Consider the following 27,318-nt stretch of genomic DNA (forward strand, 5'->3'; position numbering starts at 1 on the left):
AATGGAACCTTAACGGTTTCCGTACACATCTCGAGGAACTGCAAATCTTAATATCTGAATTTGACCCTGCCATTCTATGTCTCCAAGAGACACATTTTCGTCCAAATGAATCGATGATTCTAAACGGATACACGCTTTACCGCACCGACAAGCTTCCTGAGGGTCGTCGTGCACACGGTGGTGTTGCAATCTGTGTTCGAGATACCATCCACTCAACACCAATCTTTCTCACCACCCCCCTCCAAGCTGTCGCCGTGCGGGTCCATCTACCACAGCCAATATCTGTGTGCTGTGTCTACATCACAAGGGAGGAGCGATTCTCTCTTGAGGACCTCCATTGTATATTCGAACAACTTCCGTCTCCTGTAGTTCTTTTGGGCGATTTTAATTCCTACCATCGTTTGTGGGGCTCCGTTCGTACAGAGCCCCGGGGTCAAATTGTAGATCAATTCCGTGAGGCATCAGGTTTAACGTTGCTGAATGATGGAACTCCCACATATTTCAGTCCTTCCTCTGGCACATACTCTGCGTTGGACTTGTCCTTTTGCAGTCCCAGCCTTGCTCCTACCACATCTTGGAGCGTTCATCCTGATCTCTGTGGGAGTGATCACTTCCCTCTCATTCTTACCTTCGAGCATCTTCAGCAATCACGTGAACAACACCCTCACTGGAATCTCAGTCGGGCCGACTGGGAAGCCTTCGAGCGTGCAGTGGACCTTGAAGTCGATCTTGCGTCGACTTTACCACCAATCGACGTCTTAGATGTCTTTGTGTCAGGAGTGCATGATGCTGAACGCACCTCCATTCCACATCCCAGTGGACCTGCGAGGCGACGCCCAGTCCCCTGGTGGACTGTGGAGATCGGTGCAGCCGTCAAGGACCGCAATCATGCTCTCGATCGATTTAATAGGCACCACACTGCCGCAAACCTCGAGCAGTTCCGCATTAAACGTGCCCGTGCCCGTCAGCTCATTCGAGCCAGTAAGAAGGCGTGCTGGGTCCAATACGTGTCTTCTCTGACGAAGCAGGCTTCGTCGAAAGCCGTTTGGACCAAAGTACGTCGCATCCAGGGGGGTGCATCTACTCCTCTGAGCGCTCTGGAGCACGATGGGACGTTGTACACAGATTCCGGAGACATAGCTAATATCTTGGCCACGCAGTTTTCTGATGCGTCTAGCTCTGTAAATTATGAACCACGTTTCCGCCGTGAGAAGGACCGTCAGGAACGACGCCCTCTAGTTTTTCGAAGTCATAACACCGAGCCATACAACTCTCCATTCACTGAACGGGAGTTCGATCAGGCACTTCGAGATTCTAAGAATACAGCTCCTGGAGTGGACAAGATCCACTATGAGATGCTTCGTCATCTGCCCATTGGAGCAAGAAATTTCCTTTTGGCGGTATTCAACAGGCTTTGGTTGGAGGACTCTTTCCCCAATTCCTGGAAAGAAGCTATTATTGTTCCCATCCTGAAACCAGGTAAACAACGCACCGCAGCCTCGAGTTACAGGCCTATTGCCTTAACTAGCTGTGTGTGCAAGTTGATGGAACGCATGATCAACAAGCGTCTCACCTGGTTTTTGGAGGAAAACTGTTTGATAAGTAATTTTCAATGTGGTTTTCGCTCCAACCGTTCCACACTGGACCATCTGGTTCAGTTGGAAACACACATTCAGGATGCATTCCTCAACAAGGAACATTTAGTTGCAGTTTTCTTTGACCTCCAAAAAGCATATGACACAACGTGGCGTTTTGGCATCCTAAAGCAGCTCCATTCTTGGGGCGTGCGTGGCCATATGGCGTACTTTATTAAAAACTTTTTATCTGATCGTTTTTTCCGCGTACGTGTTGGGAACTCCTTTTCGGATCTTCACGAACAAGAGAACGGTGTCCCGCAGGGCAGCGTATTAAGTGTGACTCTGTTTGCCATAGCAGTGAACAGTGTTATGGCAAGCATTGTTGCCCCTGTACATGGTCTTCTGTATGTAGACGACCTCACGATCTTTTGTCGCTCACGGAATCTCGCGTCAGCTTCTCGTCAACTCCAACTGACGATAAACCGTTTTGTTGAGTGGTCCTCCCAAACAGGTTTCACCTTCTCATCCGAGAAATCCGTGTGTGTTCACTTTTGTCGTCAACGTACATGTCATTTCGATCCTGACCTGTACATGGGGAAATCTCCCCTGTGCTTCGTGAATGAGGTCCGCTTCCTGGGCCTCATTTTCGATAAGAAATTAACATGGCTACCTCACCTTCGCCAGTTAAAGTTCTCTTGTCTTCGAGTTCTCAACCTTCTACGTGTTTTATCTCATACTTCCTGGGGTGCTGACAGGACGATACTGCTTCGCCTGTACCGTTCACTCATCAGGTCGAAGCTGGATTATGGATGTGTTGTGTATTCTTCTGCCCGCCCATCTAGACTTCGCATCCTAGACACCGTCCACCATGCTGGTATACGTTTGTGCTCTGGTGCGTTTCGTACCAGTCCAGTCGCTAGTTTGTACGTAGAGGCATCTGAGCCGTCGCTGTCTCTGCGAAGACAGCGGCTGGTAGTGAACTACTTCCTCCATCTTCGCTCGAGGTATTCACATCCTTCATTTGACACCATCTCCGACGAGAGCAGGCTGGCAAGGTATCGGCTCCACCCTAGTGTCACTAGACCATTTGGTGTTCGTGCAGACGAGATCCTGTCAGCATATGGTGTTGACAGTGATCTTCCTGGCGTCTCTCCACTCATTCCGCCTCTCCCTACCTGGGAGTTTCCTGCACCTTCTATCGATTTTTCCCTGACTGCCCTTCCAAAGGCAGAAACACCAATGGTTGTATACCAGCAACGGTTTTTAGAACTTCGTGCGAAGCACCCCAATTTTAATGTGTTTTACACGGATGGGTCCAAGACAGTCGAATCAGTTGGTTGCGCCTTCGTCCTAGACTCTCAAAGTTCCAGTTTCTCGCTACATCCTGCCTGTTCCATCTTTACGGCAGAGTTGTACGCCATTCTAAAGGCACTGGACTTTGCAGACGTGAATGGTCTGAAGAAAGTCCTTGTGTGCTGCGATTCGACCAGCGTGTTGCAGTCTCTGGATTCGCCGTATTCCCGGCATCCGGTAGCGCAACGCATATTCAGACGGCTTGTGTCCTTATCTGCCAGGACAGATGTACACTTCTGTTGGGTCCCTAGCCACGTGGGCATCCAGGGGAACGAAGCAGCTGATGCTGCCGCCAAGTCTGCTGATGCAGATGGCGACGTTCTCGTCCACCTTTTGCCAGCTAGCGACCTGCAGAATGTGTTCCGTTGTCGCCTTCTTGACACTTGGCAGACCGAGTGGGATGTGGAAACGGGGAACAAGCTTCACTCTGTTAAGCCCACTATAGGTGCTTGGCGTTCCTCGTCTCGTCCCTCTCGGCGAGAAGACGTTATTCTTACCCGCCTGCGTATAGGACACAGCCGTCTCACGCATGGTCACCTACTGCAAGGGCTGGACCCTCCGTTGTGTCGTGCTTGTAATGTTATTTTAAGCATCCGACACATTCTCGTTGAATGTGTCGATCTTGCTTACCTCCGGCAGACTTTTAACCTTTCCAGCTGTTTGTCATCCCTCTTGGGTGATGACAGCAATATTTTATCAAATGTTTTTAGTTTTTTACGAAGAGCTGGACTCTTCCACCGTCTGTAAGGAGGTTTTTAGTTTGTTTGTTCTTACTTTTTAATGTGTTGTGTTTGTATCGTGCAGGTCTTTTTACAACCTGCACTTTTATTTTTTCCTAAGGGGCTATTTACACCCCTTTTTAATTTTGAGTCAGAATTTTAGATAAGGGGCTATTTCCCCGTATATATAGAAGGGTGCAAATGGCCTTAAGTGCCGACGCACCGAAACAATTTTAAATCAATCAATCAATCAATCAATCAAACATCTAAATTGTGTTATTTGAGTAAACTTGGAGAATAATAATGTAAACTTGGAAAAAATCTCTCTCTCTCTCTCTTTCTGTGAGTGTGTGTGTGTGTGTGTGTTTGTGTGTATGTATGTATGTATGTCCAAACACGTTCAAATCCTGTTATTTGAGTAAATATTAGGCTAAACTTGTGAAATAAACAGATAAAAATTGAAAACTCACACTTTGTGTGTCGAAAATGTAACTAAAATTCTTTCCTGAATAGAATAAATAGTGTTATTTTGGTAAAAATAGGTATAAAGTTGTAAAATAATAAGTTAAAAAGTTGTAAAAATATCTTTGTGAGTCCAAAAGATAATAAAAAATGTTGCCTGAATAGTATAAATAGTGTTATTTTGGTAAAAAAAATTAACATAAAGTTCTAAAATAATAAGTTAAAAGTTGAAAAAATGTCTTTGTGAGTCCAAAATTTAATAAAAAATGTTGCCTGAATAGTATAAATAGTGTTATTTTCGTAAAAATAGGTATAAAGTTGTGAAATAAACAGATAAAAGTTGAGAACACACACTTTGTGTGTCGAAAATGTAACTAAAAATCTTTCCTGAACAGATTAAATTGTGTTATTTGAGTAATAATAAGCCTAAACTTGTGAAATAAACAGATAGAAGTTGAGAACACACACTTTGTGTGTCGAAAATGTAACTAAAAGTATTTCCTGAACAGATTGAATTGTGTTATTTTGATAAAAATAAGGATAAGCTGGGAAAATGTTTGACATAAAGTCAAAGTTTGGTAAAAAATAAACTCAATATTATGTTAAATAGCACACAGTAACATAAATTTACTACCTAAATCAATAATCAAAGGGTCCTAGGTTCGATACCCCATGATAAAAGCAAATAGTGAAAACTGTAGGTCCAGTCCCTGATAGCTCTCCCTTCTTCCTAGTACATATAAAAAACCCTTACGCTTCGTTCTCCTTGTTCAAAGTAAAGTTCTCGCTCCAATCTAATTGGGTATCCAAAAATCCTTTTTTTCTTGTGTTCTCGGTAACCTTGGCTTACTTAGACAGAAACCTGTTCTGACATGCAAGCGTTCTAGCCCAAAACCCGCGCTAAAGCGTCCTGTGCCTTGGGGCAACCCTGAGCGGAATATTAATTGGCGGCGGAAACCGGTTCTACAAGCGACGCATAGCTTCAGAGATTTGACCTAAATCGCGCAGTCCCTGACATCCTTTGTTCTAGTGTTCTAGAAAACCTTGGCCTACTTAGACAGAAACATGTTCTAGCATGCAAGCGACGCACAGTTTCAAAAAATTTGACCCTTGCTGCGCATTCCCAGACATCCTTTGTTGTCTGGTTGAATCCCTCCCCTGCCCTACAGGATTGCATACCTTTCTCCTGTTCTTGCATTCTAATTAACCTTGGGAAAACCGGTTCTGATTGGTCAATCGGGTTCTTTCTTTGTTCTGGCGTTCTGACGTCATTTGACCTTGACCGCACATCCCCCAAATTCCTTTCTCGTCTACCTGCGCGGAGTTCACCATCTCCTGTTTCAAACCATCGTCTTTCATAACATAATAACATACATTATTACATACATAGTACTAATTATTACCGTTACATATCGCGGGTTCAAGTACCGGGACCGTCTTCTTTCGTACCATTAACACCCTTCATAGCGGTTCATAAACCGTAAACTCTTATTTTCAATATTATAAACATTAATATTATCGATTCATACATTACATACTTTGCAGTAATGAATATAAAACCATATGCATAGCGTTTAGTACCTCTAATTACCTTCTATATACATATTTTTCATAAAATAAATAATTATATATTCATAAAAGTTATAAACATGCAAATATATAAATATAAAGTATTCTAAGTACATGCTAATTAGTTCTAAGTACATGCAAATTAATTAAAACCCGTGCAAATTAATTAAAACCCGTGCAAATTAATTAACACCCGTGCAAATCAATTGCGAATATTAAATAGCAACAACCACTGGCGGGGATACCAACTACTCAGGAACTTTGTTTTGCGGCTGAATTTAAACACTGTCCAAGAACCTTTTTTCCAGGATCAATTAAAATTCGGTGCAGGAATATTTTCCGGATCAAATTAACAGAGTAATGAAATACCAGAGTATGCATTATTTCTTTGGAATCTAAAATTATTTCTGTTATTATATATAAATCCTGAATAGCCACGATTATTTCTACGTCCTCTAAAACTACCATTGCTACCTCTAAACTGTCCATATCTTGAATTAGCATTGCCAAATTCATTAGTAAAAGGTACTTGAGCATCAATCGACGAAGTCTGAGTAGAAGATGAGCAAGTGTTTTTGGTGTGTTTAACATTAATTTGCTTGACACTAAATTTTGATTTCATACTGTCAGGATTCTTGTTGGGTTTAACCTTACTACTATTATCGGTTTCTTCCGGTAGGGAAATAAGTCCTCTTCTACTAGTTCGGACAACATCTAATTTCCTTAACATAGTTGTTAACTGGTCCATAGAACGTATCTCATGACAAGTTATGTTATTAGCTATATTATTTGGTAACTGGCTAATAACTAATTGAATAACATCCAATTCGTTTGGGTTCTCAACTAAATTGCAATAATTTGAATATGTTTTCAACGCAAAGCTTTCTAAATCACCATGTACTGTAGGATCATACTTCCTGTTCCTTAATACTGATAACTGAGACTGTATTATTTCCGGACTTGCAAATTGTTTCTTGAATTCCCTTTGAAAATGATCATATGAAGAAAACATACGTTTGTGAGTTCTATACCAGTACGCAGCTCTGTTGGTGAAACACTGCTGAATACTCTGTAGCCTTTTGTTAATTGGAATGCCCATAAGATCAAGCATAGAATTAAGATGTTCTAGATATTCTCGAGCCGATTGGTCTTCTATTTTCCCAGAAAATTTGGGTAAATGAGACAGTTCATTTATCTTTACATATCTGTTTCCTCTATCCCCAACAGTAATTACAGGTAAAGACGTTGGAGAAATACAACGATCAAACTGACTTTGTGGATTATTACAGTAATTGTTATTTGTATTTGACTCATTAACACCAATTTCAGCATTTGTACAACTTGTGCCAGTCATTAAATTTGCATTACGCCTTTCACCTTGAAACCATGGTCTACAAGCTTCATTCTGCAAGGAAGAAATATGACGAAACCCACACGTTTCACCAGGGACATTACTATGATGAACGACAGGGAGGTTAGGTTCTTGCGAGTATGTAAACATTTGATTTATGTAACTATTTTCACCATAAGCAGAACAACATTGTTGAACATTGGAATGTTTATCAATATTTGTAACGGTAGAATTCAATCTAGAAGTTGTCTGCATATTGTTAATCGCATAATTACTTGTATCCTTAAACTGTACACTATTAGGTGACATATTATTTCGATAATGTTCCTCATTGCAGGTTGGAATAAATCTTTTGTTTCGCTTCCAGCGAACACGATTTCGAACATGCGGTTCATCGAACGTTGTTTTCACATGGGTTGTTAAAGATTCATCAGATGAATAAGTAGATGAATTAGTCACCCCCGAGTCAACTGCATTTCTAGCCCTTTCACGCGATGTCTTAGTTTGAGAACTATTTTGTGCAAGGGGAGGTTTCAAATTTCCTTTTGTGTTGCGTTGAGAATTTGCATAATTACTTTGCAAAACATCAATACGAGATTCTATATGTTGAAACCTGTTATTACAATCAATAAGATACGTTCCAAAATGTACATTTTCCTTACCAGCAACTTCCAACGATGATAATCTATTATTAATATCAGTTATTTTGGATGAACATGCTGTAATAGATTTATCGTATTCACTAATCAAATCTTTATTTATTAAAATTTGTTGTCCTTGAACGTCTTGTTCTGTTCGGATTTGAGAAATATTGCTATTTAAAATACTTCCCAAATGTTCATTTTTCTCGACACATTCAGAAGCTATTGAATCAAGTTGTGTTTTAACATCGGAAGTCAAGTTGTCTAATCTTTGATTAACAGTATTAATTTCTTGATGAACCAATTCAAATTTTGAAGTTAGGTTACTATAAATATCCAATTCCAATTGTTCAAACTGAGACTTAATATTCTCACTAAACTCTGCATTCTTGATTAGATTGCTGTAACTGTAATTTCATATCTTGGTTAGCAAGATCCATTCGTGTTTTTAGTTCTTCATTAGACTGTTCTAACTGAAATTTCATTTCAGCATTAGATTGTTCTAACTGTGATTTCATTTCAGCATTAGACTGTTCTAACTGCGATTTCATTTCAGCATTAGACTGTTCTAGTTTCGTCTTGAGGTCTTCATTAGAAGCGACCATAAGCAATTGAATACTCTTAACAGTACTTAACAAATCGCCAAAATTCGGGTTAATTTGTCATTTTAGCATATGACATACGATGACAGGTGTGCCCATTTTCGCAATTAGCCAAATGTGGCAGAAGGGCAAAGTAAAATGAACCAAATAAATCGAAATTTCACTCGCAATGAATGAAAATGAGATCTCAAGCACTCCGTGATCCTACCGGAATCTCGCGTTTACAGAAGCTAACTATGAAACCACTTTTTGGATGAAACTCTTCTTCGAACTAGCTGACAGACATCAATTGTCGACCAATCAACACAGTAGGGCAAAAAGAAGCAGAAGGGAATAAAGTCGGTACATTACAAACGCTTATTATGGCTTTTCGCTTCATTGCAGGTTATGAGCACAAGGATTGAGTGTGGGAACCTGAAGGAACCGCGACATCTTTGTCATTCATCTCCTGCCAGAAAAGGGACAAACAGTAGAATCTTGTCTCATGCAATTTGAAAAGCCGATGTCCATGTTGAACCATAAAGTAATTAACCCAGAAAGTCCTAGCTACCTGCAGTGCGTTTCGGCGCGGCCGATAACCAGAGCCAGATGAAGAGAAGATTTTGTGGGAAGGGGTGACCTGGCTTAGGCCCCCTGGTGTGCATGAAGGGCAAGTGTGTTTTCAAAAGGTCCCCGACTTCCCAGAAAGGGACGGCCCATAAAATCACTGCATTTCCTACCAATACATACGTTTGTGTTCAACCAAAGTGTATGTCACTGTAGGATCCGAGCGCTTCGAGTTCTGTCGGTTGCGGGGCTTATTGAGTCTTTTGTCAACATGGTGCCAATCAGAGTTTCTTTCTGCCAAGGTCGTTGCACCTATGAATCGGCTCTTCAGCTTGAGTGGCAAAAAACATGTTGTACGGAGGAAAGTTGCACCGGAAAAATTACCTTCTTAAATACGATGAAACCTGTAAAACATCCACAGATATTTATTCGGGTGTGGTCCCTTTGAGAAAACATGAATATTCTAAAAATTCTTCGAACAGACTGTGTAAATCATTGCAATACTCCAAAAACTGAACCTGCTCTGCAACACAAGGAAAATGCCTCATTTAGTAATCAATGTGCCTTTGTTAAGTTGGTAAGTTCAGTATGGCACTACATTTTAAATAATGCTGATGTAATAAATCAAGAAAGTTTGTTAAATGACAACGACTCCTTACCACAAGAACATAATTATTCTTTACGGATATCCCCTATAACGGTTGGGGGTTCGACGTGCTGACCCCACGTCACCCCATTACTGGTTAAAGATCTCCACACCTCTAGGTAGGATTGTGGGAGGGACTGGCAGTCGGGAGATAGACCAAAGCCCTTCCAGGGCTGTCGAACCACGGGTTATTATTTATTTATAGATGCTTAAATATATGTGCAACCTCACATGTCTTTCCAGTGACTTATTGCAAGGCTTTGTTATTGTACTTGACTCAACAAAATAAGCTTACTGTGTGAGGCAGATTCATACGAACCAAAAATACTCAAAATAATAACAATAATAATAATAATAATTTACTTCAAAATTAGAAAATTGTATTTACTTGTTCTTGTTTAAATTTTCGATTTTTCGAAAAGTTTGTTAAGGAGTTGAGTTGAGTTGGTGTTTTTAAGTCCACTTTATGCACAGTAAGGCAAATCGGGATTGAACCTACAGTTTAAAGTAAGATCCGGACCACTGTGTACAAAAAAGAAAAATTGTACCTCCACCCATGTATCGAACCCGGGACCCCTCGATTACAAGGCAACAACGCTATCACTGCGCAATCGGGGAGGCATCGTTTGTTAAGGAGGATTCTCAAAATCGGTCTTCACGATATCGAGAAAAATATGCGACTCGAGAAATCCTACAGTTTGTGAAGATAATTACTTTTAACACGTTGCGTGTTCTAGACTGTTTCAATAGTAGAATAGATATTTGGTGCGAATAATACTACTTACCCGGAGATATAGGGCATCCTGCCACCATTATACGTATTTAGCGTGTATTGCGCTCTGATTCGGGACCAGTTGTAACTGTTTGCATATATGTGGTTTACCGCTGCACAAGCGGTCGTTTTTCAATCTACTCAAGCTCAAAACACTGTTTGGACACAACGGCAACACTCAACGCCCAACCCTGCCTGTTGTGGACCTGCGACTGCTAGGGGTGGAAAGACCGCTTCCTCAAAATTCCGAGAAACAACGAAGTTCTAGGTTCCTACACTGACATCCACTGTAGCTCGAACCAGGAAAACTAGAAAGAAATGTGGTTTTGGGTTCGTGCCACTCAAATTAAGAACAGTGTTTCTAACTGAAAGAAAAAATGCTGAAAAACTATTTTGCAATATTTGCCATGAAAGTAAAATTTTCAGCAAATGTAGAACAGTTTGCCGGGGCCACGTGAACGTTTCGGGGGGCCAGTGCCCCCCCGCCCCCCCCCCTAATGACGTCCCTGTGTCCGATATCAGAACCAGATTTCAATAACATTGCAGACCTTTTCCTCTATACATAAAGGAAAACATTTATAAAGGCGTTTAGTTTTGTTATCCGAATATGTAATAACATCCAATGTAGATGGATGAACAGAAAAAATATCGTAATTTATTTTGGAGTTATGACGTTTAAAATGCCGTCACGTGGTGACACCGCGGGTCCATATCGAAGCGACAAGAGACACGAGCCCCTTCATTCCATAGGCAAACATTCACAGCGCATGCGCGAACAACAGACCGAGGTGACACGGTACGCGTCATTGAGATGACGTCAGAGCCATACGCAAGCGACACGTGCAGCTTATCGTGTCGCTTCGGTTCGAATCGAAAGGTTGTGTACGGATTACTGATGGTTCACTTTCAAGCGTATCGCCTCGGTTCTGTTGTTCGCGAATGTGCGGTGGATGTTTTACTTTAGGGAGATTTCAGACCGAAGAGTCACATGTCGCTTGGGAACTAGCCAATCAACAGCAACGTTTCACACCGTAGCGGCATGACAGGCCGCACAAGTCTGCGTTCGATTCGTAAAATCCTTACGCGATCTCTTGTTGTGGCTGTGTGAAATCACTCTCACACTGAAGAGGCACGTGTCGCTTCGCCATGTCGCTAGTCTCCTGCAGCTTGTCGCTTCAGTCTGAAAGCTTCCTTAGCAACCATTACTACCAGAGCACTCTTGGAAACCGACCCTAGATGGGTCTATATGCCTGGGGCATATAATATACACGTGGCTTGATTGAATTGCTTTATTTTACTTCGCTTCTTGTGGCTAATTTGCGAAGATGGGGATGAGCGATGATATATTGAAACTGATGAATGGACACTCACAAACATCCATGTCCAGGCCAGGATTCGAACCCGGGACCCCTGGCGTCGTAGCGCGATGTGCTAACCACTCCGCCACGGGGACCGACAATATACACGTGGCCTATAACCAATATTTTTCAGAGGTCTTGAAAAACACAGCGATTTTTTGTTCCTTAGCCTGAAGTGCAGATGTTGTATATAATCACAATATAAGCATTATTACGGTCTTAGAAGGAACATGAGTTCAGCCAATACGCAGCCAGTGCTATTGCGCCGTTGCCAAACTAACTGGTAGGGGAAGAAAAAGATAGATTTCGCTGTGTCCAATATTGAACTATTCTTTTTCTCATAATGCATACACAGTACATATGAGCACAGTGAAATAATATAGTGAATATTTCTACACAGGATTATAATATACGTGTAATATCACTACAGCATACAAGAACTCAGACTGACTCAGACTTGCAATGTTGGAGAACTTCCACGACAATGAAGGGTCATTGTGTATTGAGACGAATTTAACACCCATTGTTTTCCCAAGACAAAACAACTCAGCTGTGTAATTCAACACGGTGTGAACGAAAAAGAGGGAAGGAAAGTTAAAGGGTTATTGTCTGTGTGTGTTGAGACGTTGTTTTCCAGTGTATCCTCAAGGAACGATAACTCCGGCTGTAGGCGACGGAATTTTATGGGACTTGGACAGTCAGGTTCAAAATGTCTTGTCCCATCTTATGATAAACTTTAAAGTTGCGAGTTTTACGAAGACGTCTTGTGCGCAACAGAACTACAGAACATGGCGTTTAACTTGCGCGCCGCTGCTGTTTTCTAACTATGCACTACTGCCAACCATAGGCGTGCGCTGACCCTCTGATTAGGGGTTGGGGGGCGAAAGCCTAGATGAAAGTTCAGTTGGGAAAGAAAAACCTCATTTTATTTCACTGTTTTAGTTACATTGCATTGATGGGGTGTGTTTATGTGTGTGTGTGTGTGTGTGTGTGTGTGTATAATGCAGCAACATAGAGGCACCATAACGAATAAATAAATTGTTTCTGAAATGTGCAGCGCTCCTTTTCCTCCAAACAATTATGTTCATGCTTTTAAGTGATTGATTGATTTGGTGTTTTATGTCCACTTTATGCACGTAAGGCTGATCGGGACTGATCCTACAGCTTAAAGTGGAATTTTTTAACTATTGTAACCTATACGTGACCCTACCTATCCTAACCTTTCCGGAAATTGTTCGTGGGGCTATGCGTCAATGGTTGAATTTCCGCTATGAAACATTCCCACATCACACAAAACACCTTCCAGATGTTAGACAATACTACAGGAACTTATTACCGTAAGTTGTTTCTTCTGTAAAAATAAAGAAATCTGTCCGGGGAATATGAGATTAGTACCAACTTTTCTTCTTTCTTTCTTCTTTCGTTTCTATATGCTTCTATCTCTCTCCATCTATTTATTTTCTTCCAGTTTTCCTTTTCTTACTTTTCCTCGCTCTCTCTCTCTCTTTCCTGTTTCCTCTACATTATTTTATTTTCTCCCCCTCTCTCTATTTTCCTCTTTCTTCCGTTTCTATATGCTTCTCTTTCTACCCATTTATTCCTATTCTTCCAGTTCCCCTCTTCTTACTTTCCTTCTCTCTCTCTCTCTCTCTTCCCTATTTTTGTACATTCATTTCTTCCCTCTCTCTCTCTCTATCTTTCCCTTTCTTTCATCTTTCCCCCGTTTCTATATGCTTCTCTCTCTCTCTCTCTCTCCCCATATATTTATTTTCTTCCAGTTTCCCTTTTCTAAATTTTCCTCTCTATCTCTTTCCTGTTTACCTCTATTATTTCATTTCCAGTTTTCCTTTCTTTCTCTTTTCTGTTTCTCTGTATTATTTTATTTACTTCCCCCTCTTTATCTATCTTCCTCTCTTTGTCTCTTTTTCGTTTATATATGCTTCTTTCTCTCTCTCATCTATTTCTATACTTTCTTCAACTTTCCCGTTCTTACTTCTCCTCTCTCAGTCCTCTTTCCTGTGCATAAAGTGGACTTAAAACACAAACTCAATTGCATGTTATGTGTGTGTGTTAGTTTGAGTTGGGTTTTAAGCCTACTTTATGCATAGATAGGCTAATCGGTACTGGACCTACAGTTTAATGTGGAATCCGCACCACTGTGCATTGTGCCTCCACCGGGTATGGAACCCCTTGATTACAAGGAGACGTAAGTTGCCAGTACTCCATCGGGAAAGCCGATGTATATGTGTGTGTTGGTTGAAATTTGTACCTCCCAAACATTCAAAAACGTTCCTGTGTCACCGGTTTTAAATGTCAATAAGCACACTATACAACTTCGACTGCATAGCTAAATGAGGCAACTAGCATAACCTCTAGGATACGTCACTGGTATCAGTTGCAGGTTATATACGTACCATTTTCTCTGATGATGTCCGATTGAGCATGGAAACTTCTTCCACTCTCCATGTTATTTGTCTCTGTAATAAATAAACAAATAAATAACTACAGGTAAAATATATTTTAACAACAAAGTGACTTGTAAACAAGAAAATGAAACGAAAGTTATATCCCCCCAATATCAAATGAAAAAAATATTATTTTGGTCAAGGGCGTGCGGGAACAGGAGTTTGGGTGTTCAATCTCCAGGTCTATATTGGAAATGGTATAAGTATGCACGAAAATGATTTTCTTTCTACATTTCGTGTGTATCTTAATATTTGAATAGCAAATTCCTCAAATTGTTAACGGATTGTGTAGAATTATGAAAAAAGCTGACGTGCAGCGTTGGAATGAAAATTTCAACACACGAAAGTAATAACAATATAGCTCCAAATATTCACCAGCTCCCTTAAGTATAAAAATAGACGGGGCCTAGATATTATCAGTTCCTGACTTGTACATATTTTTAAAATGTGTTAAAGCTGTCTTCAAAATAGCCATAATTCTTTGAAATCAAAATTATTGTTTTGTGAATATTCTTTATTTGTACTAGGAGCATAGGCGTGCGCACGAGGAGGGTAGAGGGGGCAATTGCCCCCCTAATCATGGACGTCTGCAGATTTTTCCACGGAGGAACAAGCAAGATATTTTTCCATGGGGCATATTACCCCGATAATAGCGTTGCCCCCTCAAAAAAACACTACTTGAATTTGAAATTATCGCATTTCTGCATCTGCATTACAATAATTGATGTAAATTACTATGTCTGAAATCAAATTATACGTGTGAAATACATACTTTTAGGTTGACATTCGTTTTCTAAGGAGGAGGTCTAAGGACTTCAAGATGTCCATGACCCTATATTAATATATTTTCATTTCACCTAGAAATTTAGTGTCTTTTCGCAGTTAATAAACGATATTTTCAAGCCGATGAAAGTTCGGGGAATCGAGTGCAGTGCCGCGACTACAGGGGGCAGGGGGACATTGCCCCCCAAACTTTGGACGGAAATCAGTTCTAGGGGGTGCAAGGGGGCAAACATTGAAGTAAAATAAAGCAAGACTAGCAGGACAAAAGGACACTCAAAACGGTATTAGCTTTCACGTCTTTCTTCCATTATTTCTACCTGACGGTCAATAGCACCTGCATGGGGCACAGAGGAGCAATTGCCCCATCGATTTCAAATTTATCTGGAGTTGGCTCTGGGCGCCGAACGATCTAAATGAAAAAAAATGTAAAGGAAAATGGCACCCTATGAATTATTTTGCGCCCTATTAAATCAATATTGTTTTCAGTTTGCAAAAATTTGGATCGAAAAATTTTCTTGCTCGCTTCCCTCGCAGTTTCATTCCTCTCTGTAATGCATTCTAAATTACCAGAGTGTTTTGCTGTTGGTTTGTTATGGGCGGATGAATTATGTAATGTATTTAAATAATGTGTTTATATATAATTACACACACATATCCACATATCAGTGCAATAAAATTAAGACAGTGAGATAAAATGAGGTTTTTCTTTCCCGACTGAAGTTTCATCAAGTATGTTGCCCCCCCCTTAATCAGAGGGTCTGCGCACGCCTATGACTAGGAGTCTATACAATTCTATTTTAAAAATTGAGACCTATCGTGCTTGTTATATAATACAGTAACCCATATATGTAGACAGACAGATACCAATCAATACTCATACACAGAAATTTATATGACTTCTTGCACACACACACACACGCACTCATATAATACACATGCACATAGAGGCTTGAACTTGAATCAGAAATTTTTGGTGGGGGGAATTTTGAGGCCAAGATTGTTGGATGTGGCAAATCCCCCCGTCCCCCCAGGATTTCGCACCCTGGATAATATACAGATAATAATATTTCCAGTGTTACATGTCGTCATGGCGCAGTGGTCGTCGGCTTGTAAGCAAGGGGTCTCGGGTTCGATACCCGGTGGAGGCACTCGGATCCCACTTTAAACTGTAGGTCCAGTCCCGCTTAGCCTTATTGTGCATAAAGTGGACTTAAACACCAACCCAATCAATCAAGCTTTCAGAACAGTATATTTTGAGCCCCTCCCAGAAAATGAATATACAGGGCGTCCCAAAAGTCTCCATACATGGGAATAACATTATTTATTTGCTAGTGGGACGCAAAAATGCCACTAACTCATGCCGAGGGCATCCACCAGTATAAATTTAATGGCAGGAATTCATTGACTTGCGCCTGGCTTTCGAAGGTCGCCACATCGAGCATATTATGTGACATTTCAATTCAAAAGTGACATTCCACATGTATATGGACTTTTGGAACACCCTGTAGATCCACCTATGGACGGAGCAATTTAATGACAGCGTAACTACTCTTCATTACAAATAAACACACAAAGTTTGTACTGTACCATCTTCGAGACTGTCCGGTGTTCTCCACTGTACGGTGTTGGAGCGTCCAGTGACCGGGAAGTCCAGCAATCTGGAGTATGAAGGCTCCTCCTCCGGCGAGCTCACATTGTCTTTGGATTTACTCGGTTTGCAGATGATTTTCTTCCGGTCCTCCCCCATAGCTAGGCACCCCGTGGCAACGGCCCATCATCTGAGAGAAAACGAAATAAAAGATCAAACTATGCGTTCAGATCATTGAAAACAATTGAAAAACGTTGCAGAGGAAGGTCGTAATATACAGGGTGATCCAAATTTTTGCCCCACTTTTTGATTCACTCCCGGTGTTACGGTTGAAGGTCTCGTTCCACTGCTGAAATCTAGACAGATAGTGCAGTAAACTTCCTTCAAGCTTGAAGCAAGCATTTCATGCAAATTGAACAAGCTTGTGGCAAGCATATAACTGCAAGTGTAAGCTTGCGGCAAGCATATAACTGCAAGTGTAAGCTTGAATCAGTCTTGAATCAAGCCTGCCAATTACAGCAGCTTGTCACAGAAAGCTACATGTTAATATCAAGCTTACCGTCTTCGATTGTCTACATTGCCTACAGTTGTAACTTCATACTTGTTTTTCACGAAACTATTAGGTATATGAAGATGAAATTTTAAAATTATAGTCTGTGAGCAACATGGATTGATTTAAATGGCGATTTAATTCAAGATTTGTAGATATCAGAATTAATTTTCTTGAATATATTAATCTCGTAATAATTTAATGGTATTTATTAGGCTCCAAGATAGAAAAATAAAGGAAATAAAATATATGTACTAATGGTGTGAAACTCATACCAAAGGAAATGTAAACATACATTTATCTTGATTTAAAATTCAATAATTTTTATAGGCAAAAATAGCAAACATTTTGGGTAGAGAAATATACAAGATACTAATCATGTTAAACCATAATTAGTGCCATTATCATTAAACTGTAAAGAAACATGGTAGCTGATATTTTTCAAACTATCATCAAAAGAATCTTCAAAATTCAGCTACAAATACTATAAAGATGTTTAAGTTAATATTTTAAGTTTCAATTATGGAGTACATCCAAAATGTTTTATTTTCACTGGAAGGAAAGTTACTGAAACTATTATAGTTGCATTAGTACATTCAACAAACATTTCCACAATAGGTACAGTAAAATGTATATTTACGTATATTTTTTATTTGCTTTAATCAAACTGTTCAAATATTTTACAGGGCCGTTTACTACAAAAAGCCTTTCTATAAAAAACATGCATACATGGTGCCACCACCCTGTCTGTAAGTATTCGTATCGTATCACTTAGCAGAGGTTTTTTTTTATTATTTATTTATTTTTTCGTTGTGGCAATAAGTTCGGACCTATTTGTGGAGAAGCTCTGTGCGATTTAAGTGAAAACCATCTTCCTTACTACATGATACTGATTATTGGGGCTGAGCCGATGGTATCGGAAAGTATCGATTGGAATTCATCTACCGGCAAATTTTATCCTATAAATATATGCAAAATTCAAGCTTTCTTTTTATTTTGCACAAATAACTGTATTTTTTGATTACACATCATCTATATTAATATTCTGATGTAATTCTCGAATTTCTTGGTAAATCCATGTAGAGGGAGATTATTTTCGTAACATCTTTGGCAGTTATGCATTTGAAGCTTCGGAACGAGTCACAACTCTCGAAGTAGCCAATTATAACTTGACAAGTTTAAAAACAAGACGCTGCAATCCATTGTTTGCGCACCTCACATCACATTTCCCCACTCCATTGTCTGCGGCGACGTTCCTTCGCAGTGTTGCTACCTGGAGGAGCGGAATTGTGTGAGAATTTTCAACGAAATTTGAATGTGAAAGGCATGAATAAGTATCCCGTCACCTACGCTACCTATTGATTACGCTAAATTATAAATACATTTTGATATTTTCCCTTTAAACCTTAAATGAATTAAGTTATATTAGGGATATTTCTTACCAACATAAGAAATGCATGAAATAAAACGATAGAAAAATGAAAAATATATAAACGATAGAACTGAGCTCACCTTCTAAATGTTTTCCAGTTCTCCTTCTTCAGTTTCACTCTCCCACTCATCCGAGTCTGTGTCTACCGATGAATCTGTGTCCGTGTCTGAATCGGCTTCACCAAGTCTAATTCAGTTCTTCTACACGCTCGTCCATCTCTTTCAAAGTAAGAATCTTGCAGCCAAGAGTAAAGAGCATGAACATTCAATGCTTTAGAAAATAACACAGGCAAGCGTGTTATCAGATTGCCTTCTCGTAGTGATTGTTGTACGATAAACAAACGAACCACCACCCCACTAGTTTATAAATAAACAAATAAAAAACAAAACCGGCCACTGCTCGATGTCGCATTCAGAAAATGAAGTCATTCGCCCTGTAGTTTCCCTTCGTTATAAACCTTAACGCATGTGCGTAATACTACAGTTTACGATCGGTGCACCGCACGCATTTTCAAAGGCCGGATTAAATGAAATGAACCACTGATATAATAGGAGCCTGCATGCACCGTCACGCTAAACAGTGAAAATTGTTTGTTATTTTTTTTAGCTTAATTTTGCTGAGTTGGCACCACTGGTACTCTCAACGCCAGACCAGTGTGTAGAAGAGTGGTGGGGAGGATGACGTAATAGGAAGTGCTCCGCAGCGATCTGCGCATATCGGGACTTAACTTGTCAGGCTATAACCAAGCGAGCCACTGACGTCATCTCAAACCAGAAGCTATCGCTAAGCCCCTTCCTCAGGTTCTACACGCCCACTAGGCTCGCTAGACAGACTCGCGCAGTCCGCCGGAGATGTTCCGAAAGTAATTCGACTCTACGTACATACTAATTGGAGGAGAATATTTACACACCAATATTAATCAATATTTTGAACACATTTTAATTATTGCAATTTTTAAGTATCGGTATCGGCGAGAAAGGGGGAGAGCGTGGTATCTCAAGTGAAACGAAATTCCTTACTTCATTTTTAACACGGATGTTATTTTCATTATTATAATAGTAGTTTCAGCGTTCTTTAATTTTTGATGACACATTACGGGGTGCCCACGCACCTTCCCCCCTCTCTCCCCCGTGAGCACGTCAATGACAGATAGGCCAATCTGGACTGGACCTACAGTTGAAAGTTGAATCCGAAGCCTGGGGTGCCCATCTTCCCCAAGGCCTATGACGTACTCCTCCCCAAAAGGTCCTTTTATGCCGAAATATTCAAATTATTTTAATTTTTTTTTTTTTTTTAGTTTTATGTGTATGTTTGATCTCACAATGGTTCATCCACTTATCCGTACACCTGCATTTGAGCAGCATGCGCCAATTGTGGGATAAATGACAGCTTGCTCTGCGACGACATTCATGAGCATTTCTACATTCTAATTTCTTCACATGTATTTATTTTAAGCCCCTATCACACGGAACTGGATTTCTAGTTGGAATGCCCTAGTTGGCGATGAACTGACTTTCTGGGTAGTAATCATGGCCGCCTGGCTGACTGCTTGACTGGTTTTGAGGAATAGGACATGTTCTAATTGCTACTAACTTCTTCGACTAAACTCTGTGGAACAGCCAATCAGAGCAAAGTTTGGCCATGTGAAGATAATCTGTGAGTTTGTAAAGTAGCGTTTTTTTGTCTGTGGCTTCCGAGTGCATACAACACGAAAGGCATGTGTACAATTGAAAAGGCTAAAATATTCTTCCATACGTGTATAGTAAACGTTGTAAAGTATGTATTTTATCAGCGCCCTTCTTCTCTACCTAAAACCATTTAATGCGATGAGATATTCCTCTCGGTTGGATAGTTATCGTATTTTAAAAGTCTGAAGTGATACGTTGTTAACATCTCGCGCGGCCGCCATTATGGGAACGAAAGACTATTGACAAGTACGGTGTAACAAGTACCGTGTGAGGCGAAAACTAGCAAATGGGTAGCCAGTCCAGCGTCAACTAGAGCATTCCAACTAGAAATCCAGTCCCGTGTGATAGGGGCTTTACACGAGATCGCTGAACTAAGCTTATATTACATTTCTTGGATCTGAAGTAACGCATGCATTAATTGTGGGAAAATAATTATTACTTTCTTTCACTTCAGATCCAAGAAATGTAATATAAGCTTAGATAGCGCTCTTGTGTAAAATAAATACTTCTCCTATATGAAGAAATTAGAATGTAGAAATGCTCATGAATGTCGTCGCAGAGCAAGCTGTCCCTTTTGCCACAAATGACGCATGCGTAGTATGCGTTCACGAGATGCCTCTGATTGAACTGTTTTTTTAAGACATTTTGGCGTGGTTGTTCCTTTTCAATTTATATAATCAAAAAGCATAACATGTAGACAACGAAAACTGACAGTATTTTAGAATTATCGAAACAAATCGTGCCTGAAATCTTCCAACTGAATTCCGCATGTCGGAGTTCCAAGCCGACTCGGAATTACCTCAAAGAAATCACCAGACATTGTTTACCATTGACCGAGATGCCAACAATAGCACGGCGCATGACATTCGAAACCTACCGTTGCAGTTGAAATTGAAAGACTAAAGATAAAAAGCACGGCTCACTTTCATGTTTGCTAACTGCCATTGTTAGACCAGAGACACACCGGATCCGACACGACAAGTCACGACGAGTCATTTTTGTTGGAAACCGACTCGGGGATCGTTTAACCTTTAAACAGCCGAGCCGGTTTCCGAAAGTGACCCGCTCTCGCCGCGGCTTTTGCGCGCGATTTTTTAAATTTTTACACTTATTTCAGAAAAACGTTATATCTCTGAGACTATTTGAGCAATCTACTTCGGATAACTTTTGTTTGAAAGCAAAAACATCGGAGCACGCGACCGTGTACAATTCAGAAAGCCGACGAGAGAAAAACGGGGTTGGGAGGGGCCAAGTCCCCAAGTTTCAATTAAAAAAATCGCGTCCATCCCCTCTTCTCCCGCTTTTTTGGAAAAAGGGCGCAAACTTTTGCATTGTCTTCAAAGAGTGGATCTTTTGCAACAAAGTGAAACTTGTTTCAAGTCCCTAGTTCTCATACAGGCTGAAATATGACGCAATATATACAATCCTGCATTTTGGCTAAAAATAGCTAATTTGCATATTAGAGAAAGGGGGAGGGGGAGGGAGGGTTTCTTCCACATGACATTTCAAACTCTTATCTCAACATATGTCAGCGTTTACAACCTCACATACACGTATGAAGGTCCTAAAAGCACGTGAATGTTGTAATCAGCACCATGGGCCATATATGACCCATTGGCTGTTTTCAGCCTATACTTTCGAGCCGACGAGACATTTGACTCGAGTCACGTTGCAACAGTTTGGGACGAAACAGTGAAGGTCCTGGGAATTTGTTCTTGTAGGAGCACGATGCAACAAAACGCTCTGCATGTGCGAATCCATTCTTCTCAGCGCACCACCTGCATATGACTCATCACTGTAATGTTTGACAGCACATATTATATATAAGTTTTCCAGTGCGGTCAAGGTTAAAAATAGAGCGTGATCCAGAACAGCTAATCGTTCTTGTGCAAGCGAAGCCTCCGCTGTACGATTTTTCATCGACCGAGCACAATAATAATGACAAAATTCATTCAGTATGGAATGAAGTGGCACAGGAGATGAATTACATTACAATTACATTACGTGAAAAAATAGGCTTATTAGAAATTATCTTGTAATGTACAAAACATATCATAAATTCTACAAGTACTGAACCTTATTCTTAACAGTTTGTCTGCTCGACTAACCTTGTATTAATGCGAACAGCACGCCCCTTCCCCCCTTCCAAACCGATTCTAAAGGCATAAGAGGTTGTGTCTCATTTCAACCCCATCGCCGCGATCACCTACAGGTAGGTATAAAAACTGTACATAATAACCATAACTAAAAACAAGTCAATCAAACGAAACGATCCCCCCATTTTTGTGTGAAGATATACAGGGTGTTTCAGGGCTAATGATACAAACTTTCAGGGATGATGGAGAAGGGCACATGTATCAATTTGAGATAAGGAACCCTGATCCGGAAACGACTTAGTCGAAAGTTATAAGCGAAAATCGGTGGATGAAGGTGTAATACTTTTATTACCTGCACAAGTTTCATACGCTGCTACATTCACAACAGTTGCACAAAGTGGCTTCCCCCGGCTTCCCTGCAGGCATGACATCATCGTCCCAAAAAGTCCTGGCGTACCCGTTGGAACAACCCCGGGGTCGTTCGAACAATGTCACAGGCAGCGAGAATTCTTGCCAGGAGATCCTCTTCAGTCTCGACAGGTGTCTCGTACACAAGACTTTTCACATGACCCCACAGGAAGAAGTCAAGTGGGGAAGCCACTTTGAACAACTGTTGTGAATGTAGCAGCTTATGAAACTTGTGCAGGTAATAAAAGTATTACATCTTCACACACCGATTTTCGCTTATAACTTTCGACTAAGTCGTTTCCGAACCAGGGTTCCTTATCTCAAATTGATACATGTGCCCTTCTCCATCGTTCCTGAAAGTTTGTACCATCAGCCCGAAAACACCCTGTATAGAATTGGTAGCTAAACTATTAAATTTTATCCCCTCCCCAAAAGAATTCCCATGACGGAAACGCGTCATGAATTCCCTCTGTGGGCACCCTAGAACCACTATGTGCCTCCACCGGGTATCGAACGAGTCCACACTTTACCGAAGTTTGTAGCCATACCGTTGCGTACCGCCAGAAGAAAACAATATTTGTGTTTGTTGTTTTTTCTTTATTTTACATACTATCTCTCTCAATCTCTTTCTCTATATCTCTCTCTCTCTCCCTGTTGCCCACGTATGCACGCACTACGACAGGTCACAGGTCATTGCACAAGCAATTACAAAATCAAATCACATTGAAAAATATGTGATGTGAGATTGAATATACCTTGGATATGTTGCCTCCTGCACGGAGTGTCCAGATAGTTTTTGTTTCTTTTTAACTTTTGTCTGTATCATTCATAAAATTCTTTGTGTTTATGTATTTTTAGATTTGTTTCATTAAAAGTAGCAATTAAAGAGTGTATAACATTACAGTCAGGGCTATCGAATCGTTTACGAGATTGCAACAGTGTGTTATGTCCCTACGAAAACAATTCAAAGTATCTTATTAGATGGTGACGTCACTCGCGTTGCAAATCGAGAGAAACGTTTTACATGCAGACTGAACATTTGTGCCGGGATTACTACCACTACTACTCGTAGATGGTAGTTAGAGTTACTGTTTCCAGTAACGAAGTAACTACACTCTGTCTCGGGAAATTGTGGAGCAACGAACGCGCATAACGGTAGATAAGTGGAGAAAGTGAGTGGGCGAAGCAAACTTCCTTGATTCTTGAATTGATGTATTAAGTCAACTTTATGCAAAATTTCCAAATTCAAATACTTAGGAGTAATATTAACAAGTGAAAATTATATTAAAGAGGAAATAAAAAGTAGGCTTAATTCAGGAATTGCATGTTTTGCCTGTAGTATTATATGGGTGTGAAACTTGGTCCCTTACATTGAAAGAGGAACGTAAATTGAGAGTATTTAAAAATAAGATCCTTAGGAAAATCTTTGGACCTAAAAGGGATGAGAAGACAGGTGAGTGGGGAAGGTTACATAATTTAGAACTACATAATTTGTATTCATGTCCAGATATTATTAGAATAATTAAATCAAGAAGACTTAGGTGGGCAGGCCATGTGGCACGAATGGGAGAGGCAAGAGGAGTTCACAGGATTCTTGTTGGGAAACCTGATGGTAAGAGACCTATAGGAAGGCCAAGACGAAGGTGGAGGGACAACGTTGAGATGGACCTAAAGGAAATCGGTAGGGATGGAAAAGAGTATATAGAGCTTGTTCAGGATAGGGGCAGATGGAAGGCCTGTGTTGCTACAGCCATGAACCTTCGGGTTTAAGAAGGCTAGAGAGTTAGTTAGTTAGTTATGCACAGACAGGCTAATCAGGACTGGACCTACAGTTTAAAGTGGGATCCGAACCCTTGACCCCTTGATTACAAGGCGACTACGTTACCACTACGCCATCGGAGAGGCATGGGCGAAGCAAAGCTGTTCGCGCTGCTGTAAACGGCTGGTAGCTGCAGCTTCGTTCTTTCCACTCCATGCACTTACTTTCAACTCTCACTCATTCATTGTTTCGAGTCACTACTTCCGCAGAGACTTACTTGCTCCAGATTCCCAGGACAGAGTATATTTAGTTTTTTTGTTTCTTTAATGAGAAACTTCAACTGTCGGATCACATCGATGTTGTCTTGGGGTAACCAAAGGGGACTTTCGTTCTATCTTTGTTTATCGTCAAATGAATTCAAACAATATCTTACCGGATTTTGGGCTTTGCCGTGGCATTTGACGGGTTACCACGATCAATTACCACCCACTTTGCTTACCGGTGTCTGCCACATTTCTACCATGAGAACAGAACAGAAAATGCTAAGCTGTTGCTATGGCAAGTAAGAAACGACTCGTTTTGCGATTGTTGAAAATCGACATTACAGTGTTGCCTTATGTTATCACTAGACCTCAGATTTCTAGGTTCTAAAAGCTGTGCTTTTAGGTTCCTAAAATAGGCTCTAAAAATCCTAAAATAGGTTCGAAAATCTCAAAATAGGTTCTAAAAATCCTAAAATATGTTCTAAAAATCTTAAAATAGGTTCTAAAAATCCTAAAATAGGCTCGAAAATCGTAAAATAGGCTCTAAAAATCTAAAATAGGTTCGAAAAATTTTAAAATAGGTTCGAAAAATCTCAAAATAGGTTCTAAAAATCCTAAAATATGTTCTAAAAATCTTAAAATAGGTTCTAAAAATCCTAAAATAGGCTCTAAAATCCTAAAATAGGCTCTAAAAATCTTAAAATAGTTTCGAAAAATCTTAAAATAGGTTCTAAAAATCCTAAAATAGGTTCTAGAAATCTTAAAGTAGGTTCTAAAAATCCTAAAATAGGCTCTAAAAATCCTAAAATAGGTTCTAAAAATCTTAGATTGGTTCTAAAAATCCTAAAATAGGCTCTAAAAATCCTAAAATAGTTTCTAAAAATCTTAAAATAGGTTCTAAAAATCCTAAAATAGGCTCTAAAAATCCTAAAATAGGTTCGAAAAATCTTAAAATGGGTTCTAATAATCCTAAAATAGGTTCTAAAAATCTTAAAATAGGTTCTAAAAATCCTAAAATAGGTTCGAGAAATCTTAAAATAGGTTCTAAAAATCCTAAAATAGGTTCTAGAAATCTTAAAATAGGTTCGAAAAATCCTGAAATAGGTCCTAAAAATATTAAGTTAGGCCCGAGAAATGCTAAAGTAGGTTAAAAAAAACTTAAAGTAGTTAAAAATTCCTGAAAAATGCTGATTAGGTATAGTCACCTATATCCTGAAATACGCACTATCTTGCATAACGTTATGTGTGTTGCCTAACCCTACGGCGATGGCAGAACTTACCATTGGAAATTTGTCGTACAGTTAGGCAAAAGTCGTTTCTCATGTTATCCACAGTCAAACTCCGCAATTTTGTCTGTGAGGAACATCTTATATGCTGAAAATAATCTTTCAACAAAAACATAGTCAGTGGTGCAAACTTCAATGCTAAAACGTCAGTTTGCAAGGCGTGAATGTCACAAAGCACCAAAGTGACTTGAAATTGAGCAAGACCACACAGATCAGATCACTTTGGATTGTACAGGTAACAGTGGCACCAGACATTGCTTTGTTTAGAGCTTTGAAAAATCACCAAGGACTTGGAGGAAAGGAAATCGACAGAGTACGTTTCAAACACGTTCGTCATTGAATTTTTTCGTGACCAAACAAAGCAAATGCCTGTATGACATAAAAATTCTGAAAAACCTTTTAAAATATATAAAAACCTTAAAAAAGGCTTGATTTAGGCGCAAAAACCTGAAATGGGTTCTAACAAGCGAAATAGTTTTTTTAGGCACTATAAAACTTCAGTCGTTGCGTTTTTTAATGAAACGCTGACATAACTTGTTATTTCTTACATATCTGCAAAGGAAAAAATAGGTTAAAAACCTAAAATCCGAGGTCTAGTTATCACGAAGAAACACACACACATATACATACACATACACACACACCATCACACACTACAGGGTGTCCCAAAAGTCAGGTCTTATAGTGAAGTGATGAATGTTGAATATTGATAATATATATAGCCTTTGTTTCAGTTAGGAAAATCATTAAGGCAACAAATGTTCAAATTAATGCCCCAAGTTCCTGTTCCATCTTTCTCAATGATGGAACTTGCTGCTACCCTCGCAAGGACCGCGACAGAACAGTCATCATCGGTGGATATTCGTGGGCGCCCTGTGCGTGGTCTCTCAGCTACAGAACCAGTCTTCTGGAAGCGTTTGAAGATTCGACCCACAAATCGTTGTCCAGGTTTTGCGTTTGATTGGATGACGACGGTGAAATTCATCACAAGTTTGCCGTTGGGTGAGACCTGAGGCATGCAGAATCACAATTTCAGCTCTCCCTTGCATAGTGTACGTTTCATCCCTGGCATCCATTTAATCTATATTCGTTTAACTGCAAGAAATTATCATTACTACCACTTCTCGGAAATGTTCTGTTTTGTAAACGAAGAGCAAAGGAGTAAAGCAGTCGGCGTTTACAAAATAAAATCAATGACGGCTTGTAACCACACATTCGCACACATTATTAGCAATTTATCAACTAGGACGACGTTTACAAACAATGAAGTCAGTGGCGGCTAGTAATCACACATTCGCGATTATCTCGAAAAGGGCTCGTTTGCAGACCCATATTTACTGAGACTTTTTTTGCTTCTATTATCGTGTACTTTCACCTGTGTCAGTTTGCGCTATTACTTATGAG

The 27,318-nt window shown here is 40.0% G+C and overlaps 1 protein-coding gene across 1 annotated transcript in view; it reads right to left on the reverse strand.

Moving 5' to 3' along the window:
- LOC145981957 (uncharacterized) overlaps window positions 1-24,921 on the reverse strand; it is a 39,321-nt gene extending 14,400 nt beyond the window's left edge. The window contains exons 1-3 of the mRNA XM_083115451.1: window positions 24,799-24,921; window positions 16,432-16,622; window positions 14,011-14,073 (exon numbers count right to left, since the gene is read on the reverse strand). Coding sequence (XP_082971577.1) covers window positions 14,011-14,073; window positions 16,432-16,591 — 223 coding nt within the window. The 5' untranslated portion in view covers window positions 16,592-16,622; window positions 24,799-24,921. The remainder of the gene's footprint in view (window positions 1-14,010; window positions 14,074-16,431; window positions 16,623-24,798) is intronic.
- Between the last annotated feature and the right edge of the window lie 2,397 nt (window positions 24,922-27,318).

This window comes from Lepisma saccharinum, chromosome 30 (genome assembly GCF_977018435.1).
Source record: "Lepisma saccharinum chromosome 30, izLepSacc3.1, whole genome shotgun sequence".
Lineage (NCBI taxonomy): Eukaryota > Metazoa > Arthropoda > Insecta > Zygentoma > Lepismatidae > Lepisma > Lepisma saccharinum.